This window comes from Doryrhamphus excisus, linkage group LG22, assembly GCF_037039965.1.
Source record: "Doryrhamphus excisus strain RoL-2023G ecotype Guam linkage group LG22, RoL_Dexc_Guam_v1.1, whole genome shotgun sequence".
NCBI lineage: Eukaryota > Metazoa > Chordata > Actinopteri > Syngnathiformes > Syngnathidae > Doryrhamphus > Doryrhamphus excisus.
The window spans coordinates 7,857,112-7,876,207 of record NC_136378.1 but is presented as its reverse complement, the minus strand read 5'-3'; the positions used below and the strand labels follow the sequence as shown (position 1 = coordinate 7,876,207).

Here is a 19,096-nt window from a genome sequence, read left to right as displayed (position 1 = left end):
CAATCCGTTATAGAATATGCTGCTATTGCACAGCACTGTCCTTTAACAGCATGTCCATATTAGGCTAACACACATGTGAAGCGACTTCATATCTAATGGAGACACAAAGAAGATTTCAGACACAAAGCGGATGTGTTAGTTTTATTAAAATACATAGAAAACTACTTTGTGTGTTTTTCTTATATACTTCCTAGATTGCACAATGTACAACAGCACATAGAAAGCAAATCGATATTGCGCCTGACAACCTAACATGACAAAGGACTCGGATTACGTGAAACTCATAGCCGATGACGATGGGATAAAATACCGTATTATGCATTATTTCAACATCAGTTCTAATTCCACAAGATGAATAGTAAGCTTATTCCATTGCTTGTGGATGGGTAATACTTAAAACTATAGCATGATTTACAGTACATAGTATTTTGAGCTAAATGTGAGGACACCATAAGTGTTTGGCTTGAGCAGGAATTGTCCATTTTTAATAAACTGGCTTATTGTGCACGTGAATCGTGAAATGCAAGTTTGGTGTGAAACACAGTTCTCGTATCAGGTGCAGTGTGGGTATTCTTTCTCTACAGGATGTTATAGTACAGAGGATAAGAGTGTTACTTGGGTCTCTGCTACATGATGTACCCAGTGCAGGTGTATGCATACCAACAGGGTCGGCATGACTACCGTAAGTTGACTATGTTGCGCTTGGCATTGAGCGGGTTTTGTTATCCAACACTGGCACCATCCATCCATTCATTTTCCTACGCTTATCCGGGTCCGGGTCGCGGGGGCAGCAGTCTTAGTAGTGAAGCTCAAACTTCCCGGTCCCCGGCCACCTTCTCCAGCTCCACCGAAAGGACACCAAGGCGTTCCCAGACCAGCTGTGAGACATAATCCCTCCAGCGTGTCCTAGGTCTGCCTTTTCCCGGCTGGGCATGCCCGGAACACCTCACCAGGGAGGCGTCCGGGAGGCATCCGGACTAGATGCCCGAGCCACTTCAACTGACTCCTCTCGATATGAAGGAGAAGCGGCTCTACTCTGAGCCCCTCCCGGGGGACCGGACTGAGCTCCTCACCCTATCTCTTAGGGTGAGTCCACCTACCCTATGGAGGAAACTCACTTCAGCCGCCTGTATCCGCGATCTCGTTCTTTCGGTCATGACCCAAAGCTCATGACCATAGGTGAGGGTGGGAACATACGTAGTTCGACCGGTAAATTGAGAGCTTTGCCCTCCGGCTGAACTCTCTTTTCACCGCGCCGGTCCGGTACAGCGACCGCATTACTGCCGAGGCTGCACCGATCTGTGTGTCGACCTCACGCTCCCACTTTAGAGGAGGAACCGTACCTCGCCCGGATGTGGGATACCGGGGACTCACCCTGGAGCCAGGCGAGCAGGTGAGCGCCTGATGGTCGGGCTGTGCCCAGCCCGAAGAAACCACACGGGATCTCCCCCTCGTAGACCCACCACCTACGGGGGCAAGCATCAGGGTCTGGTACAGCAACCGCATTACTGCCGAGGCTGCACCAATCCGTGTGTCGACCTCACGCTCCCACTTTCCCTCACTCGTGAACAAGACCACAATATACTTAAACCGTACCGTAGAGGAGGAACTGTACCTCGCCCGGATGTGGGATACCGGGGCCTCACCCTGGAGCCAGGCCCGGGGGAGGGGCTCGCCGCCTGCGAGCCCCTGGTGGTCAGGCCGGGCCCAGCCCGAAGAAGCCACACGGGATCTCCCCCTCGTAGACCCACCACCTACGGGGGCAAGCATAAGGGTCCGGTACAGCGACTGCATTACTGCCGAGGCTGCACCGAACTGTGTGTCGACCTCACGCTCCCACTTTCCCTCACTCGTGAACAAGACCACAATATACTTAAACCGTACCGTAGAGGAGGAACTGTACCTCGCCCGGATGTGGGATACCGGGGCCTCACCCTGGAGCCAGGCCCGGGGGAGGGGCTCGCCGCCTGCAAGCCCCTGGTGGTCAGGCCGGGCCCAGCCCGAAGAAGCCACACGGGATCTCCCCCTCGTAGACCCACCACCTACGGGGGCAAGCATAAGGGTCCGGTACAGCGACTGCATTACTGCCGAGGCTGCACCGAACTGTGTGTCGACCTCACGCTCCCACTTTCCCTCACTCGTGAACAAGACCCCGAGATACTTAAACCGTACCGTAGAGGAGGAACTGTACCTCGCCCGAATGTGGGATACCGGGGCCTCACCCTGGAGCCAGGCCCGGGGGAGGGGCTTGCAGGATCTCCCCCTCGTAGACCCACCACCTATGGGGGCAAGCATAAGGGTCCGGTACAGCGACCGCATTACAGCCGAGGCTGCACCGATCCGTGTGTCGACCTCACGCTCCCACTTTCCCTCACTCATGAACAAGACCCCGAGATACTTAAACCGTACCGTAGAGGAGGAACCGTACCTCGCCCGGATGTGGGATACCGGGGCCTCACCCTGGAGCCAGGCCCGGGGGAGGGGCTCGCCGCCTGCGAGCCCCTGGTGGTCAGGCCGGGCCCAGCCCGAAGAAGCCACACGGGATCTCCCCCTCGTAGACCCACCACCTACGGGGGCAAGCATAAGGGTCCGGTACAGCGACTGCATTACTGCCGAGGCTGCACCGAACTGTGTGTCGACCTCACGCTCCCACTTTCCCTCACTCGTGAACAAGACCACAATATACTTAAACCGTACCGTAGAGGAGGAACTGTACCTCGCCCGGATGTGGGATACCGGGGCCTCACCCTGGAGCCAGGCCCGGGAGAGGGGCTCGCCGCCTGCAAGCCCCTGGTGGTCAGGCCGGGCCCAGCCCGAAGAAGCCACACGGGATCTCCCCCTCGTAGACCCACCACCTACGGGGGCAAGCATAAGGGTCCGGTACAGCGACTGCATTACTGCCGAGGCTGCACCGAACTGTGTGTCGACCTCACGCTCCCACTTTCCCTCACTCGTGAACAAGACCCCGAGATACTTAAACCGTACCGTAGAGGAGGAACTGTACCTCGCCCGAATGTGGGATACCGGGGCCTCACCCTGGAGCCAGGCCCGGGGGAGGGGCTTGCAGGATCTCCCCCTCGTAGACCCACCACCTATGGGGGCAAGCATAAGGGTCCGGTACAGCGACCGCATTACAGCCGAGGCTGCACCGATCCGTGTGTCGACCTCACGCTCCCACTTTCCCTCACTCATGAACAAGACCCCGAGATACTTAAACCGTACCGTAGAGGAGGAACCGTACCTCGCCCGGATGTGGGATACCGGGGCCTCACCCTGGAGCCAGGCCCGGGGGAGGGGCTCACAGGCAAACGCCTGGTGGTCGAGCCGGGCCCAGACCCACCGCCTACAGGGGCAAGCATAAGGGTCCGGTGCATTGTGTGTTGGGTGGCGGTCAAGGGCGGGTGCATGGGCGACCTGGTCTTCGGCGGCCAAATCTGGTTCTTGGGCCAACACTTATGTCTTAAATATATCCGACATAGCCAACATAAATCTGTTCATTACAACATTTACTTCATACATACATAGTACCATTTCACCAACCATTGCTTTAAACTATGCACTTTACAGCAGTCGCTACTTGACAAAATCTTTTTTTTTGTCCAGAGCATATATTTTTATTCTTTATAATTGTCTTGAAATATATGTATCACTTTTTTTCTTCACAAAAATGTTATATTCTCTAAGTAGACACAACTCAAATGTACACTACATATAAAATATTATACTGTATTGACTTATTTGTTTTTGATAATATACTGATGAGGTGATTAGCCCTGTATCACTCAGTCTTTTGTGGGGTTCTGTTCACTTGTGCATTATTTTGGTGTATCTTTACATTACAGAGCAATATCCACAAGGCTACCTCAGGGCCTGTAAACATGGGATGGAACAGCTGCATTTAGTATCCGTTGCACATTCAGTAAAAATGTAAACAATAAATGAATATTTAATGAGCTTGTGTTGGATTTGTGGAGTTATCTTTACTGGGCGGGAAGGACTTTGATGGGTCGGGTGAGTGAGCTCATGTTATTGGTGTTGGAGGACACTTGAGGGCTCAGTGTTTTTGTTGGCAGGCTGCTCGAATGTCCCATCGATTCTTCTGCCGCGCGAAGAAGCAAAGTGTAGTTAATGGCGACTTCCTCCACTTTCCTCAGCAGCTGCTGTCTTTGAGCTTCTGTGCGAACCCCTCTGACCAGTTTTATAAAGGTCTGCGTTAAATCGCACAGTACTTTAAAGCTGGCTGTGACAACAGCGAGCATACAAGTCGGGCTTTTTTCCACGCTCGCCACTCTCCGACACGATGCTCGGAATTCCTTGAAGCGCACCGCCAGCTCCTGTTTGTACTCCGCAATCCGCGAGGGCTGAAGACGAGCCTCGCCCTCAGCTTGTGGGCTGTTTGCACACTGACGCAGGATAGCTAGTAACTCGTTAGCATCCAACTGGGCATTTAAGAAACCATCCGGCAAGTTGAAGGACTTCCCTTGGAGAGCCTGAACCCGTGCCAGGCTGCCCTCCAGGGTACTGCATGCTCTGAGGTCGATCTCCTGTGCCTGTGGTTCTTTCTCCGCGTCCTCCTCTCCACTACAGTCCTCTGCATTAAGAACCTGGAGGGTTTTGCTCACAACAGGGAAGGTACTTGAATCCAACTCCATGCCCGGAAGAACCTGAAGGGGAATGGAGTACGATAACTCGTCCTTCTCGCTGCTCTCATCTGCTGCCTCGCATTTTCTGTAGCAAAAACAGAATGAGCAGCATTTGTCCTTGTCGTCGCCATCTTCGCTGGGCAAGGTTAGCAGTACCTCCCCGGTTTCGCTTTTATTTTCGCACAATAACTCATTGCTCTGTATAAAAAACACCCCCTTCTTTCCCTTTCCGTCCGGCTGAAGAGACTGCGTATGAATTGGCTCCACTGGGGTCGGAAGCCTCAATCCTGTGGCCCTGACTCTCTCCATCTCTTTCTCAAGACTCTTAGATTTAGGCTTCACTTCCGCATAAACGGGAGTGTTTGTATTGTTATCCAGTTCTCCAATGCTATATCGCCTCTGGAGCTTTTGTGGTTCCTCCACATAGTCTGTTTCTGAGGTACAGGCCGGCAAACAGGACCCCTGCTCTCCCCTCGGTTCCCTCGACTCAAGGCTGATAGAACGTATCCGTGCAGTCTTGACTTCCAAGTTCTGAGATCTTCTTGTAGTGCCTTCACTGTGAGGTACCTTAGGGACCGTGGTAGGAGTCTTAGCTGTAGTTCTCTCCCTGCCTCGGTTCTGCGTTTCTGTCGTAGAGCCGACCGGTGTGTCCGGTAACCTCATTCCTCTACACATTCGCTTACAGTCACAGCTACGTCTCTGCTCCCTGGAGATTCCCGGTGCTTTTAGGACAGGGCTGGTGCGTAGCTGACAGGCACAAGGGGTCCCTGAGGTCACAGGTGAGGATCCTTGGGGCAAAAACTCTCCCTGCGAGGACTTGGGTTTCAGTAGCTCTTCTAAGAACTCCAACTCGTATTGACGAACCTTTTGAAGCTGAGCCCGTCGCTCATCTGTTTCTCTTCTCATTCTTGCTGGGAAGGTCGCGGAAAGTAGGTTTCGGATGCTTAAAAAGGGGGCACTTCGCTGGGGCTTGCCCACTTTCTTCGATTCTCTCGCTGGTAGAGTAGATACCTTATCTAAAGATGGGCTTGCTGTGCTATCCTCCAAATTAGGTAATGATTTTGTGGCACATATCTGCGGCTCAGAGTGAGATTTTCCTGGTGCAACATCAGTCTTGGTCTCTGCTCCATCTTTTCTTTCTGCTTTTAGAGGCAAACGAGGAGAATACTTCTTCTGAACTGTAGGACTTGGTTTTGCCAAAGTACATTCCGCTCCGACTCTTACGGCAGTTTCTTTGTTGTTAGCTAAGAAGAGTCCTTTTGCTCGAAGACGCTCGTCATCAGTCGGGGATGAGGATTGAAACACTACCACCTTCTGAACCTGCGGATCTTTAATTCTTAACTGAGGCCCGGGTTCCTGTTGTACCGGGCACGTGCAGAAAAGATCATCTACTGACAGAAATTCCGTCGAACTGGAAGGCTTCATGGTCTCGCTAGAGGCAGTCTCGGCGTCTTGGCACATGTTAGTTAGGGGAATCTTGGCTGAGGTGGTTCTGTCCACAGTTAAGAGAACAGATAAGGCTTTGTCTGAATTAAGAGGTGGTGCTGCTTTCTCCTTTACGCCATCCGGAAGGTTTAGCCTCGGTATCTCCCCAGTGGCAATGGATAACTTTGGATCTTTAGTGACTTGAGCTGAAAGTGAAATCTCAGACACTTTAAGTTCTTCAGTTGGTTTAGATGGAGGATCGGGGACGGTTCCTTCGAAGTTTGCTTTCAATTCAGGCGTCTGCTCGTTCGGAATAGTTTCTTGATTGGTTCTATGCTCCGTCACAACACCGACTATTCCAGAGTCTTGACAGGGGCCGACTTTAAAGGGCACAGTCTTACTGAGGATTACTTGCTTGGGTGGACATCCAGCACGAATCTGACCTACAGAAAATGCCCCCGTCCCTATTGTCTTTGCTGTGCAGCCGGGGATTGCCAGAGGAAAATCACGACGGCAGAGGCGGCTTTCCTTGTTTATATGGTGGGCTAGGAGGTATGCCTGGTTTTGGTTCTGCTTCATTGCTGAAACCATCTCAGAAACATCTGTCAGTTCAGAGGAATTTGTCTCATGGCCGGAGTCCAACGATGATTCGGGTGTAATGGCAGCCAAAACGATGAGCCCTGGGGAATAAAACAAATGCACATAAGTGGAATGATAAGGAACTAGGGAGTATATTCCCAAAAATGAAGTAACTAAAAATACTTGAAATTTTGAATGCATTATTTTGCAGACATCTTGAGCTTTGTTTGCTTGATTAATAAGCTAAGACGATCCAAGACACAAGATATAAAACTACTGTGGCTTAGGCTATTGTCTTTACTTTTATTTTTTTGGTGTAGATTTTCAGTCATTAGCACATTTGTCAAAGTAGCATGCAGAAATCATGAATTCATTCATTTTCTATCCCCTTTTTCCGGGTTGCAGGTTGTGCTGGAGCCTATCCCAGATGTCTTCGGGCGAGAGGCAGGGTACACCCCGGACTGGTCCCCAGCCAATCACAGGGCACATATAGACAAACAACCACTCACACTCACATTCATACCTATGGACAATTTGGAGTCGCCAATTAACATGTTAGCATGTTTTTGCAATGTGGGAGGAAACCGGAGTACCCGGAGAAAACCCACGCATGCATGGGGAGAACATGCAAACTCCACACAGAGATGGCCGAGGGTGGAATTGAACCCTGGTCTCCTAGCTGGGAGGTCTGCGCGCTAACCACTCGACCGCCGTGCTGCCAGCATGCAGAATTATAAAAAAAAACAAAACAAAAAACAAAACCCTCAACTGTATTATGGAAAGCAGGAAGTGAACAAATGTAACAGTTACTGATTGTAAAAGTACCAGATGGAGGGGTAGGATTTAATAAGCTTTGCTTCTTCCTACTCTTTTTGGACATGTGGAACTGTGAACTGATTATGGGATGCACTCAATTGTAATCTGATGCATGTTCAAATGAAATTAAACCATTAGCATTACCACTCACATTCATACCTATGGACAATTTGGAGTCGCCAATTAATCTAGCATGTTTTCGGAATGTGGGAGGAAACCGGAATACCCGGAGAAAACGCAGTCATGCACGGGGACAACATGCAAACTCCACACAGAGATGGCCGAGGGTGGAATTGAACCCTAGCTGTGAGGTCTGCGCGCTAACCACTCAACCGCCGTGCTGCCAGCATGCAGAATTATTAAAAAAAAACCCAAAAACCCAAAACAACTTATTATGGAAAGCAGGAAGTGAACAAATATAACAGTTACTGATTGTAAAAGTACCAGATGGAGGGGTAGGATTTAATAAGCTTTGCTTCTCCCTACTCCTTTTGGACATGTGGAACTGTGAACTGATTATGTGATGCATTCAATTGTAATCTGATGCATGTTCAAATGAAATAAAACTATTACCATTACGAATTAGTAAGTTTTCCTTTATGATTACACAATAATTACTGCCACAAAAATCAGGCAAATTGTAATATTTGGTTGCCATTTGACTGTAGAAAAACAGATGATTATACTCTTTAAAGGTAATGTGGACGTCTGGTTAGTTTTACTGAGATATGGACAATAGCATGACTGAGGCTGTTGACCTGCAGTCTGTGTTGGTTGCTGATGGGAATGGGGGTAGTCCTCAGAAGCTGCCAAAGCCTCAAGAGCTTGTAAGGTGGACACCAAAGCATCGTCAAGTTCCTGTGCATGATCTCGAACCGTTCTCGTGGCCACGTTATCAATAAGTGTCACGGGCACATCTTCCTTAGTTTGGCGTTGTTTCCCACTGGTGATATCAGGGTTGGCACTGGTTCTCGCCTTCCTCCCTCTCTTTGAGTCATCCTCATCCGAGCTGTTGTCTCTGAAGCCTGGCGGTGGTGCGGTAATCGCAGGTGGTGGTAGTTGCAGTTTTTCACCTCCAACGGGTGGCTCCTCCTCATCGTCGTCCTCGTTTCCAGGGGGCGGCAGAGCCGTGAGGTCAACGCTACCTCCATCTCGGGAAGCGCAAGCACTTGAGCATGTTTTTCCCGAGCTCCGACCACTTCCCACAGCGGATGGATCTTCATTCCTGTGCCTCTCTTTGCAGGAATCACAGAAGAACCGTGCTGCTTTCTTTGTCTGTGCCAGAGTTTGGGCTCGGTGTCTAAATCCTGCATTTTCCACTGGTGGACTCAACGACACCCCAGTTATATCCTCGGCACTCTGCTGCGTGGGGTCTGACTTGGTTCGGGGCCGCCCAGGGGCCTCCTGGGAAATAAAGTTCTCATTGATGTCAAGTTCAGCTTCAGGGTGTGCTTGGAGCTCCTGAAACTGCTGTTGTTCCTGAAGGTGGAAATGACACAGACCTAGATGTTGAGACTCTGCAGGAGCTACGGCCCTGGAAGACCCTGACTCTCTGTGTGAGCTTTCTCTCTCATCCCCTCTTCGCCCTCCACTTCCGGTTGCCCCAGAGCGTGGGTGTGAATGGTGGGAGCTTCTGTAATCTGAGGACAGAATCGTCAGAGTTTGAGGCTTTTAAAAAATGGTTGATTTTAAGAAGATCCAAATGGGAAAGCAGAGCCAACAGTTGATGGTCTCATGTGGACTATTTCACAAATGCATGTTGAAAGCTGAGGTTTTGTTTGAGCTTGTAGGGTTAGATTCTGGTGGAATGTGATGGTATGACGATCCTTCGCCTGTTGCAGGCTACAGGTAGACACAGCAGATGGTAGTGGATCTGTTCATGCTTGAAGGAATGTTTGAGATCACAGTAAACACTGGAAATCCAGAATGTCAATTTTCGTCTTGCAGGAAAAAAGAATGAGTATCTCATTCTGATGAGCCAAGATGAAGATGACAGACAGCAGAGGGTGCCATGGGATGGGAATCAATTTGTTATTTCATGTTCAATCTGTGGAATGTTTTTGCCAGTAAATATCATAGACTATTCTATTCTAGCATGCTGTTGGGTTGATCCGACTTTTATGATGTTTTGACTCCAATTTGTGTTTTTGTACCAACATTTCCAACATACCTGCCTTGGTCATGTGAGACTGACCAGAGATCCTGAAATAAATGTTCCTTTTCGGGTCTACAAAGAGCTTGTAGTAGCCGGAAATGAGGCAGGCAAAGTTGGTGGCATCTGGCCATTCCATGAGTAGAACCAAAGGCTGCAAGAGGTAGCAGGAACAAGGATATTGATGTTAAATATCAATAAGGGAGTAATAGTCGTAGTATTCAATATGTTTTTACCTTGCCGTCGTGGATTGAAACTTCCACTCGTGCCACGCCTTGTGTCTCTCGATAGAGCTGGATCTTGGATATTCTGCTGAACTCGGTCAGAACGGTGGTCAGGTTGTTCTTCAGATCAATCACATGACTGATGCCATGTCGAGGACCCACCAGAAGAGTTGTGGCTGATTGTTTCTCATCCTATTGAACAACACAGAATATTTACTAAGGTAAACAGTTAATTCCATAGATTGCATAGGTTGCATCGGTAATGGAGAAGTCGCCTATTATGAAAAATATCCCTCACTTTTGAGATAAGACTTGCATATGAAGTTGTAGATTTTTCTAAAGGTCATAAAAGAAAAGCCTCCTTTCTCATGGAAGTGATGCTACCTCCGACCCGTCTCTCTCTAGATCAGGGGTCTCAAACACACGGCCCGCGGGCCAAATGTGGCCCGCAGGACACTAGTTTGAGGCCCCCGTGCAAGTTTGATATGGATGCTGTATGGTATCATGTACCCAGAAAAAATTATTACGTTTGATTAAAGTTCATGTTAAAGGTTAAATAACTGTTAATAGTTATCCTCCCTATCCGTGTGGAAGTGGTACGTTTTTGGCTTTTTAAGTTTAAAGGAAATAACTTGAAGGCTACCGTTTAGGTTGCTAGCTCTCTAGTTTGCGAGTTAGCATGTGTCTCAAGACCCTGCAGTTGCGCAATATGTTGTAAATAAAAGGAGTATAAATGTGACTATAGTCGTGTTTTGTCATGTCTACAGGGCTCTAATAATGCTTTGTTCATTTTAATCTGAAAAAAAGAATTTGTCTACCCACCAACTATATGTGGTTTCTTAATTTTTAATTATTTTCCGTTTTATTATTATTACATTTATTTATTACTGATTGATTGATTTTCTTTATTTTTGATCTTATTTTATGTAGAAAAATAAAAATGATATTGCTCGGTTAAAAAAACATAGGTATGAATGTGAGTGTGAATGGTTGTTTGTCTATATGTGCCCTGTGATTGGCTGTACCCCGCCTCTCGCCCGAAAACAGCTGGGATAGGCTCCAGCACCCCCGCGACCCTCGTGAGGATAAGCGGTAGAAAATGAATGAATGAATGAATATTCATTAGGTTATTTTTCGGTCTCTGTGGCTCTTCATGATTGAACTTGTATTTACCAGTTCAACTGTGTTGAACAGTATTCCTCCAAAGGGGGGGAGGTCATTGAGTACCCGCATGTACTGCAGTTTTCCTTGGAGAGGAGGGACCTGCCAACAGAATAAAAAAAAAAACATAGAAGCTCAATTTCTTCCAACACAACCTGATGGTGGCACTATTGAGCCACACATGTTATAACAAATGCTTACACAACACCCCAAAACAGAGTGGGTTTTTTTTTTTTTTTTTTTTAAAGCTGTATAGCTCGGCTGTTATACAGACCATAATATAAAATAGCTTTTTTTGTCTCGAAATTTTGAGCTGCATTGTAACTACAGTGTGATATCCTTAAAAAAACATCAATAAAGACCTAAAAATGGTATGAGAATGGATAAGAATTGTTACATCTATTCATGGTGTTTGCCTTTTTGCTACCTTGATTCCTTATGGCATCACAGAAAGTCCAATTATTATTCATACAACGTCGATGCTGAGTGAGAAAACGATGACCGCGTCTTTAGTCCTGTCATGTGTTAAACAAGAACGTTGCGTTATCGTTAGTTGCACCTTGTTGCCCGATGGTGGTGGATGCTGGTAGGTCTTCAACAGCTGTGACAGAATCTTGCATACGTTCTTCTCTTTGACTGTCGGAAGCAGAGTGAGGGGAAGGAAAGGCTCAAGTCCCCACTCCTTTCTGTTGACAGAGAGAGCGAGAGCGATAGAGAAAAAACAAAAAAAAGAATGTAATGACTGAACAAACTTGAACACTCGACATGGTCAGTGGGCGATATTACTGTGGCTGCGATGACAAGAGCTAATTATTTGCCAGGTTGAGGTTTTTAAAGAATGCAAAAATTAAAGGAGAAATGTAATTTCACAAAATAATGGGTTTCTTTGTTTCATGACAGATGAATGGAAATGATCATTTTTCCTGCTTATTTATGACAGCGGAAACTCTTAACTCTCACGCAATTGGTTCCCGGTAGGCAGGTCAAACTGATTTATTTGAAACTATTTTATTGTCAATACCAGAATAAGAAATAATGAGTTTTAGGATAGACTGCACAGTGTTTGAGTGGTTAACACGCAGGTCTCACAGCTAGGTGACCCGAGTTCAATTCCACACTCTGTGTGGAGTTTGCATGTTTTCTCCGGTTTCCTCCCACATTCCAAAAACATGCTCGGTTAGTTAGCTCGAGTGGTTAGCGTGCAGCCCTCACAACTAGGAGACCAGGGTTCGATTCCACCCTTGGCCATGTCTGTGTGGAGTTTGCATGTTGTCCCTGTGCATGTTTTCTCCGGGTACTTCGGTTTCCTCCCACATTCCAAAAACATGCTAGGTTAATTAGCGACTCCAAATTATCCATAGGTATGAATGTGAGTGTGAATGGTTGTTTGTCTATATGTGCCCTGTGATTGGCTGGCCACCAGTCCAGGGTGTACCCCGCCTCTCGCCCGAAGACAGTTGGGATAGGCTCCAGCACCCCCGCGACCCTTGTGAGGAAAAAGCGGTAGAAAATGGATGAATGAGTTTCAGGATAGGCTGCACGGTGTATGAGTGGTTAACGTGCAGGTCTCACAGCTAGGAGACCAGAGTTCGATTCCACCCTCGGCCATCTCTGTGTGGAGTTTGCATGTTTTCTTCGGTTTCCTCCCACATTCCAAAAACATGCTAGGTTAATTGGCAACTCCAAATTGTCCATAGGTATGAATGTGAGTGTGAATGGTTGTTTGTCTATATGTGCCCTGTGATTGGCTGGCCACCAGTCCAGGGTGTACCCCGCCTCTTGCCCGAAGACAGCTGGGATAGGCTCCAGCACCCCCGCGACCCTTGTGAGGAAAAGCGGTAGAAAATGAATGACACGGTGTACGAGTGGTTAATGCGCAGGCCTCACAGCTAGGTGACACAAGTTCAATTTTTGTTTTTGGAATGTGGGAGGAAACCGGAGTACCCGGAGAAAACCCACGCATGCACGGGGAAAACATGCAAACTCCACACAGAGATGGCCGAGGGTGGAATTGAACCCTGGTCTCCTAGCTGTGAGGTCTGCACGCTAACCACTCGACCGCCGTGCCGCCACTAAAACAACCAAAATAAGGCAAAAATACTGTAAGTATTAGATGTTAACATGAATATATCTGTTACTACATGGCTACAACATTTACTATATATAATTTATTGGAGGTGTTTTAATAGCAGGCTTGTCAGCGAAATATATAGGTGTGTCCCATTACCTGCATTAATGAGCTGCCTTTTTTTAGCTGTACGACTTTTAGGGCAGTCAATATTAGGAGTTCAGTCATTTTCTAACCCCCCAAAAACAAACCTCTCCTATATGACACATAAAATTCATAGAGTGAAAAAACATCATTCACACATTTGAATAGTTATCAAGACTGTGGACTTACTCTACATGCTTGAGAGAAATCTTCTGATTGGGCCTCGCCGAGGACACAGTGATGTAGATATGGAGTGCGGCCAGTCGTAATGTGATGTCAGATTTCCAATCCATGCCAAAGCGTTCCTTGATTACATCATTGCGATTCTGTGAGGACGTGATGTGTGATTCTTTGAGTGCCGCTAATTGCAAACAGCACTATTAAACATTAGGAACCTGGACTGAGTCATGCCATTTGTTTAAGTGCTCAAACTCCCCAAACTGATAATCATGTTAAGTTGTCTGCTGTGGAGGTAAATGGGATTGTGATTGAATAAGGTGAATAAGTCTGACTCATTACTGTAATTTTGTCTGTAGAGTTTCTTAAAACCAGTCAAGAAGACAAATCTTTTTTCATGGAACTTGAAAATATCAAAGGTGACTATATGTGATAATCTAGAAAAATAAACCTTTAAAGTTTGACGAAGATTAATTTAGGGCAAAAAGTGTTCTGAATGCCCTGAAATGATATTTTTCCAGAATGAGAAAATCTGAAAATTCGGCATGTCGTCCTCATGTAGACAAGCAAATTGCTGCTTTCTGAAAATGATGACGCCACTACCGTGAAAGGAAGTAACTAACTGACAAAATATCTGAATACTTCGACTGGCATGACTCATCCCAGTTGACATTGTCTGGATATTTTATTTGTCTTATACTTCAAAATAACGAACAGAAGTAATTCCATTTTGGTCATGGTAATCCATTCATTCAAACAGGAGTAGGAAGAAGCAAAGCTTATGTAATCCTACCCCCTTTCTGTTTCACAACAATCACAATACATTTGTTCACTTCCTGTATTCCAAATGTACTCTTTTCTAATTTTAAATACTTCACAGAATGATAAGACAGTGTAACAAAATAAGAGCCAATGTTTATAATATCGGTAAATAAATTATAAAACAGTAATAAATAATAATAGTGGTCCCAGTATTGACCCCTGGGGTACACCAAACGAATAATTAACTATAATATTGGTAATTAAATTATATAACAGTCATAAATAATAATAGTTGTCCCAGTATTGACCCCTGGGGTACGCCAAATGATTAATGAACATATTCTGGATATTTTATTTATCTTATACTTCAAAATAATGAACAGAAGTAATTCCATTTTGGTCATGGTAATCCATTCATTCAAAAAGGAGTAGGAAGAAGCAAAGCTTATGTAATCCTACCCCCTTTCTGTTTCACAACAATTACAATACATTTGTCCACTTCCTGTATTCCAAATGTACTGTTTTCTAATTTTTAATACATCACCACTTATTAATGATAAGGCAGTGTAACAAAATAAGAGCCAAGATTTATAATATCGGTAAATAAATTATATAACAGTAATAAATAATAATAGTGGTCCCAGTATTGACCCCTGGGGTACGCCAAATGATTAATGAACTATAATATCGGTAAATAAATTATATGACAGTCATAAATAATAATAGTTGTCCCAGTATTGACCCTTGGGGTACGCCAAACAATTAATGAATTATAATATTGGTAAATAAATTATATAACAGTCCTAAATAATAATAGTGGTCCCAGTATTGACCCCTGGGGTACGCCAAACAATTAATGAACTATAATATCGGTAAATAAATTATATAACAGTCATAAATAATAATAGTTGTCCCAGTATTGACCCCTGGGGTATGCCAAACGATTAATGAACTATAATATCGGTAAATAAATTATATAACTGTAATAAATAATAATAGTGGTCCCAGTATTGACCCCTGGGGTACGCCAAACGATTAATGAACTATAATATCGGTAAATTCATTATATAACAGTCCATAAATAATAATAGTGGTCCCAGTATTGACCCCTGGGGTACGTCAAACGATTAATGAACATATTCTGGATATTTTATTTGTCTTATACTTCAAAATAACGAACAGAAGTAATTCCATTTTGGTCATGGTAATCCATTCATTCAAAAAGGAGTAGGAAGAAGCAAAGCTTATGTAATGCTACCCTCTTTCTGTTTCACAATTACAATACATTTGTTCACTTCCTGTATTCCAAATGTACTCTTTTCTAATTTTAAATACTTCACAGAATGATAAGACAGTGTAACAAAATAAGAGCCAATGTTTATAATATCGGTAAATAAATTAAATAACAGTCATAAATAATAATAGTGGTCCCAGTATTGACCCCTGGGGTACGCCAAACGATTAATGAACATATTCTGGATATTCTGGATATTTTATTTGTCTTATACTTCAAAATAACGAACAGAAGTAATTCCATTTTGGTCATGGTAATCCATTCATTCAAAAAGGAGTAGGAAGAAGCAAAGCTTATGTAATCCTACCCTCTTTCTGTTTCACAACAATTACAATACATTTGTTCACTTCCTGTATTCCAAATGTACTCTTTTCTAATTTTAAATACATCACAGAATGATAAGACAGTGTAACAAAATAAGAGCCAATGTTTATAATATCGGTAAATAAATTATATAACAGTAATAAATAATAATAGTGGTCCCAGTATTGACCCCTGGGGTATACCAAACGATTAATGAACTATAATATCGGTAAATAAATTATATAACAGTAATAAATAATAATAGTGGTCCCAGTATTGACCCCTGGGGTACGCCAAAGATTAATGAACAGAATTTCAGTTATTGTGATCGGGTCTGGAGCCAATTAACCGTGATAAATGAGGGACGTTTGTATTTTCAAATCAGTCTTATTGCTCTTATTCACTGGAAATCTCATACTGGGTTGCAAAGGTGAAGCCTGCCTCTTCCCTAGGAGTGTAATAAATTCTGGAAGTGAAATGATATCCTAGCTGTCCAGGAGAGCATTTCAAGCTCCTTGGCACTTGGAGAAGATGGATCTCTCACAGCGACACGGCGATACTGAATGACCACCAATGAAATCCTCCCCTTTAAAGCATTTTTATTACCTGAATGTACAGATACTCAAATGCCGCAGGGTCCCTTCTAAGCAAGTCTGCGGGGTCCTTGGGGAAGAAGCAGATGCGAAACAGACACTTCATTCCTTGGAAATAGGTTCTATGCACCACCTGACGGAAGACAGAAGACACCTCTCACAACCGTAGCATATTCTTGTTTCACGAGGTTTGAATACATTAATAAAATACATCCACAGCTTTTACGTTTTATGGTATTTACATGCGTCAGGGGCTGGTTCTCCTGCAGCAGATGTAGCTTTTGATTCTGGTCAAGACCGCCTGCCTCCAGCACCAAGGCAAAGTGCTCAATGTAACGTAGTGAGAGGCGGTCCTGCAGGGAGGAGATCACATCCTGGATGGAGAACGGTGGAAACAGATGAGACAGAGAAAAAATATATATTTCCAGTGTAGGAATACTGCAACAAATACTTTGATATATGGAGGCAATTTCCACAGTGGATTGTCTGCATTTTTTATTCAGAGCACTTTGTCATCGTGATATCATAGTGATGGCTACTTCGTTATTCTATACTTCAATGTCATATTTGTCATTTTGAGCAATGGTGAATCTTTATTCTGCACGGTAAATATATACGAAATGTTTTGGTTGCTCCACACTCTCTGTGTGGAGTTTGCATGTTCTCCGGGTACTCCGGTTTCCTCCCACATTCCAAAAACATGCTAGGTTAATTAGCGACCCCAAATTTTCCATAGGTATGAATGTGAGTGTGAATGGTTGTTTGTCTTTATGTGCCCTGTGGTTTCCTTACATTATAGTTTTTTCCTCCGATTCATTTTTTTTTCAAATATTTAAACTCATGAATTTTCTTTTGTTCACAATATTTGGAATTTCTTACCTTAATATTTGGACATTATTCTTATAATATTGTAGCGTCTTTTCAATTTGCTAGGTTTTTCTGTTTTTTGTTTTTTTTCCCTCATCTTATGACATTGTTTCTCTGCATCATATTACGACTTCAACCTCATAAAATTACAACGTCTTCCTCTTATTATTAGGACTTTAGTGTCTTAATACTAATGACTACTATTGACCAGGGTTCAATTCCACCCTCGGCCATCTGTGTGTGGAATATGACACACTCACATAGGTATGAATGTGAGTGTGAATGGTTGTTTGTCTATATGTGCCCTGTGATTGGCTGGCCACCAGTCCAGGGGATAGGTTCCAGCACCCCCCACGACCCTCGTGAGGAAAAGCGGTAGAAAATGAATGAATGAATAAATGTTTTGGTTGTGTACAAGGCAAACTCTAGCTCTGGTTTTATTGTAGACATTGAGAAAGATGTAACACTGACATCAGGGCTCGACAATAACGATGTACCGATGGCCCGGGGCAAGTTAAAACAAAATTCGGGCAAGTAAATCCAATCAGTGATATTCCCGTCGGGCAAGTGCACTTTGGCATGCCATACTGCCAAGAGTTTTTTTTAAAAGCAGTTCTTGTTGGGTGTTGGTAAAACACGGACTGCGTAATTCCGGTGGTAATTTGCAAAGCAATCCTTGCAAATCATGAAATGGACCAATCAGAATCGTTTATTTAGACCGCGGTTCGTAGTACACAGTCCGCGTTTTTCTTTTTCGCGATCAACCAATCAGCGATGGTTTGACTAGGAAAACATCTATCATGGCGTCCCTGCCAACATGGTCTAATTCTTCAACAACTTGTGAAGGAAAAGACCAAAAAGTGATGAACCAGTGCCTCCTAAACAAGTATTTTATTAGCGGCAGCAAATCAAATGATGGCACAGGTGAGTGAATCACATTGCTGTGACAATTTGAAGTGGTCACAATGAAACACCACCGATTAGATCCAATACCAAGTGCTGATTTTGCACAAGCTACAAAATCTAGCGCTTCCATTTCTCTGTGTATTTTTCTCACCTTTGCTTCACAAATTATTGTTTGACTATATGAGCATTTTTTCTGGATTAAAAACACTTTACTAGTACACAAATGTGTCTATTCAATAATGTTTCATTGTGGTGCACAACTTATAAAAGGCAAAGTGCCTAGAAGTCTCTTGACAATCCAGATTTCCATGCAACGTCATGATCTATGTGGGAAAACAACCACAAGAAATGATAATCATTTCATCTTTATTTGAGATTCTCATGTGATGCCACAAAAATTAGATGATATTTCGGGCAAGTAGTTCTCACCTTAAGGGTCCCCCATGGACAAGTCATTTTTGTTTTTAATGTAGAACCCTGGACATGTTAATGTAGTTTGGCTTTGACTCTGTTAGTTGTTTGCGTTCTAATCGGAAGCAATTGCTATCTCTTAAAAGCAAGGACAAGCAGTTTCACTTTCAGGACTTGTAGTCTTTGCCATAAATGACGAAGAAGTTGTACAATCAACTGGGGCCACAAAAGTGTATGGCTCGGAGCCGAGAATGCTGCAGGAAAGCGTCACTTGACAGACTTTCTAATGGCTGTGCAACTGTGCATTCTGGCGTGCCATTGATTTAATCTGCAGTATTCTTTATTGATCCAGGCTTTCATATTATGCTGAAATTCCATTTAATTAGGCTGAGAAGGGACAGTTTCCATCTCTCCTTTAACGTAAATGCACTCTCTCTTTTGCACTCCTTTCTCTACCTCTGTGAGCAGATTTATGAAATCTAATAGAGCCGACTTAATGAGTCTGTTCAGAGATGTCGGATTCTTCTTGGAAAATGACACAGCTCAGTCTGACTGAATTCATTTATCGCTT

The 19,096-nt window shown here is 44.5% G+C and overlaps 1 protein-coding gene across 3 annotated transcripts in view; it reads right to left on the bottom strand.

Moving 5' to 3' along the window:
* Positions 1 to 2,830: 2,830 nt before the first annotated feature.
* Positions 2,831 to 19,096, bottom strand: part of frmpd3 (FERM and PDZ domain containing 3) — a 116,032-nt gene continuing 99,766 nt past the window's right edge. For all 3 annotated transcript variants that reach the window (XM_078788065.1, XM_058063146.2, XM_078788066.1), the window contains 9 exons: positions 16,584 to 16,715; positions 16,355 to 16,474; positions 13,402 to 13,538; positions 11,560 to 11,686; positions 11,013 to 11,102; positions 9,852 to 10,031; positions 9,634 to 9,769; positions 8,222 to 9,103; positions 2,831 to 6,748 (listed from right to left, as the gene is read on the bottom strand). In XM_078788065.1, the coding sequence (XP_078644191.1) occupies positions 3,981 to 6,748; positions 8,222 to 9,103; positions 9,634 to 9,769; positions 9,852 to 10,031; positions 11,013 to 11,102; positions 11,560 to 11,686; positions 13,402 to 13,538; positions 16,355 to 16,474; positions 16,584 to 16,715 (4,572 nt within the window). In that variant the 3' untranslated portion in view covers positions 2,831 to 3,980. The remainder of the gene's footprint in view (positions 6,749 to 8,221; positions 9,104 to 9,633; positions 9,770 to 9,851; positions 10,032 to 11,012; positions 11,103 to 11,559; positions 11,687 to 13,401; positions 13,539 to 16,354; positions 16,475 to 16,583; positions 16,716 to 19,096) is intronic.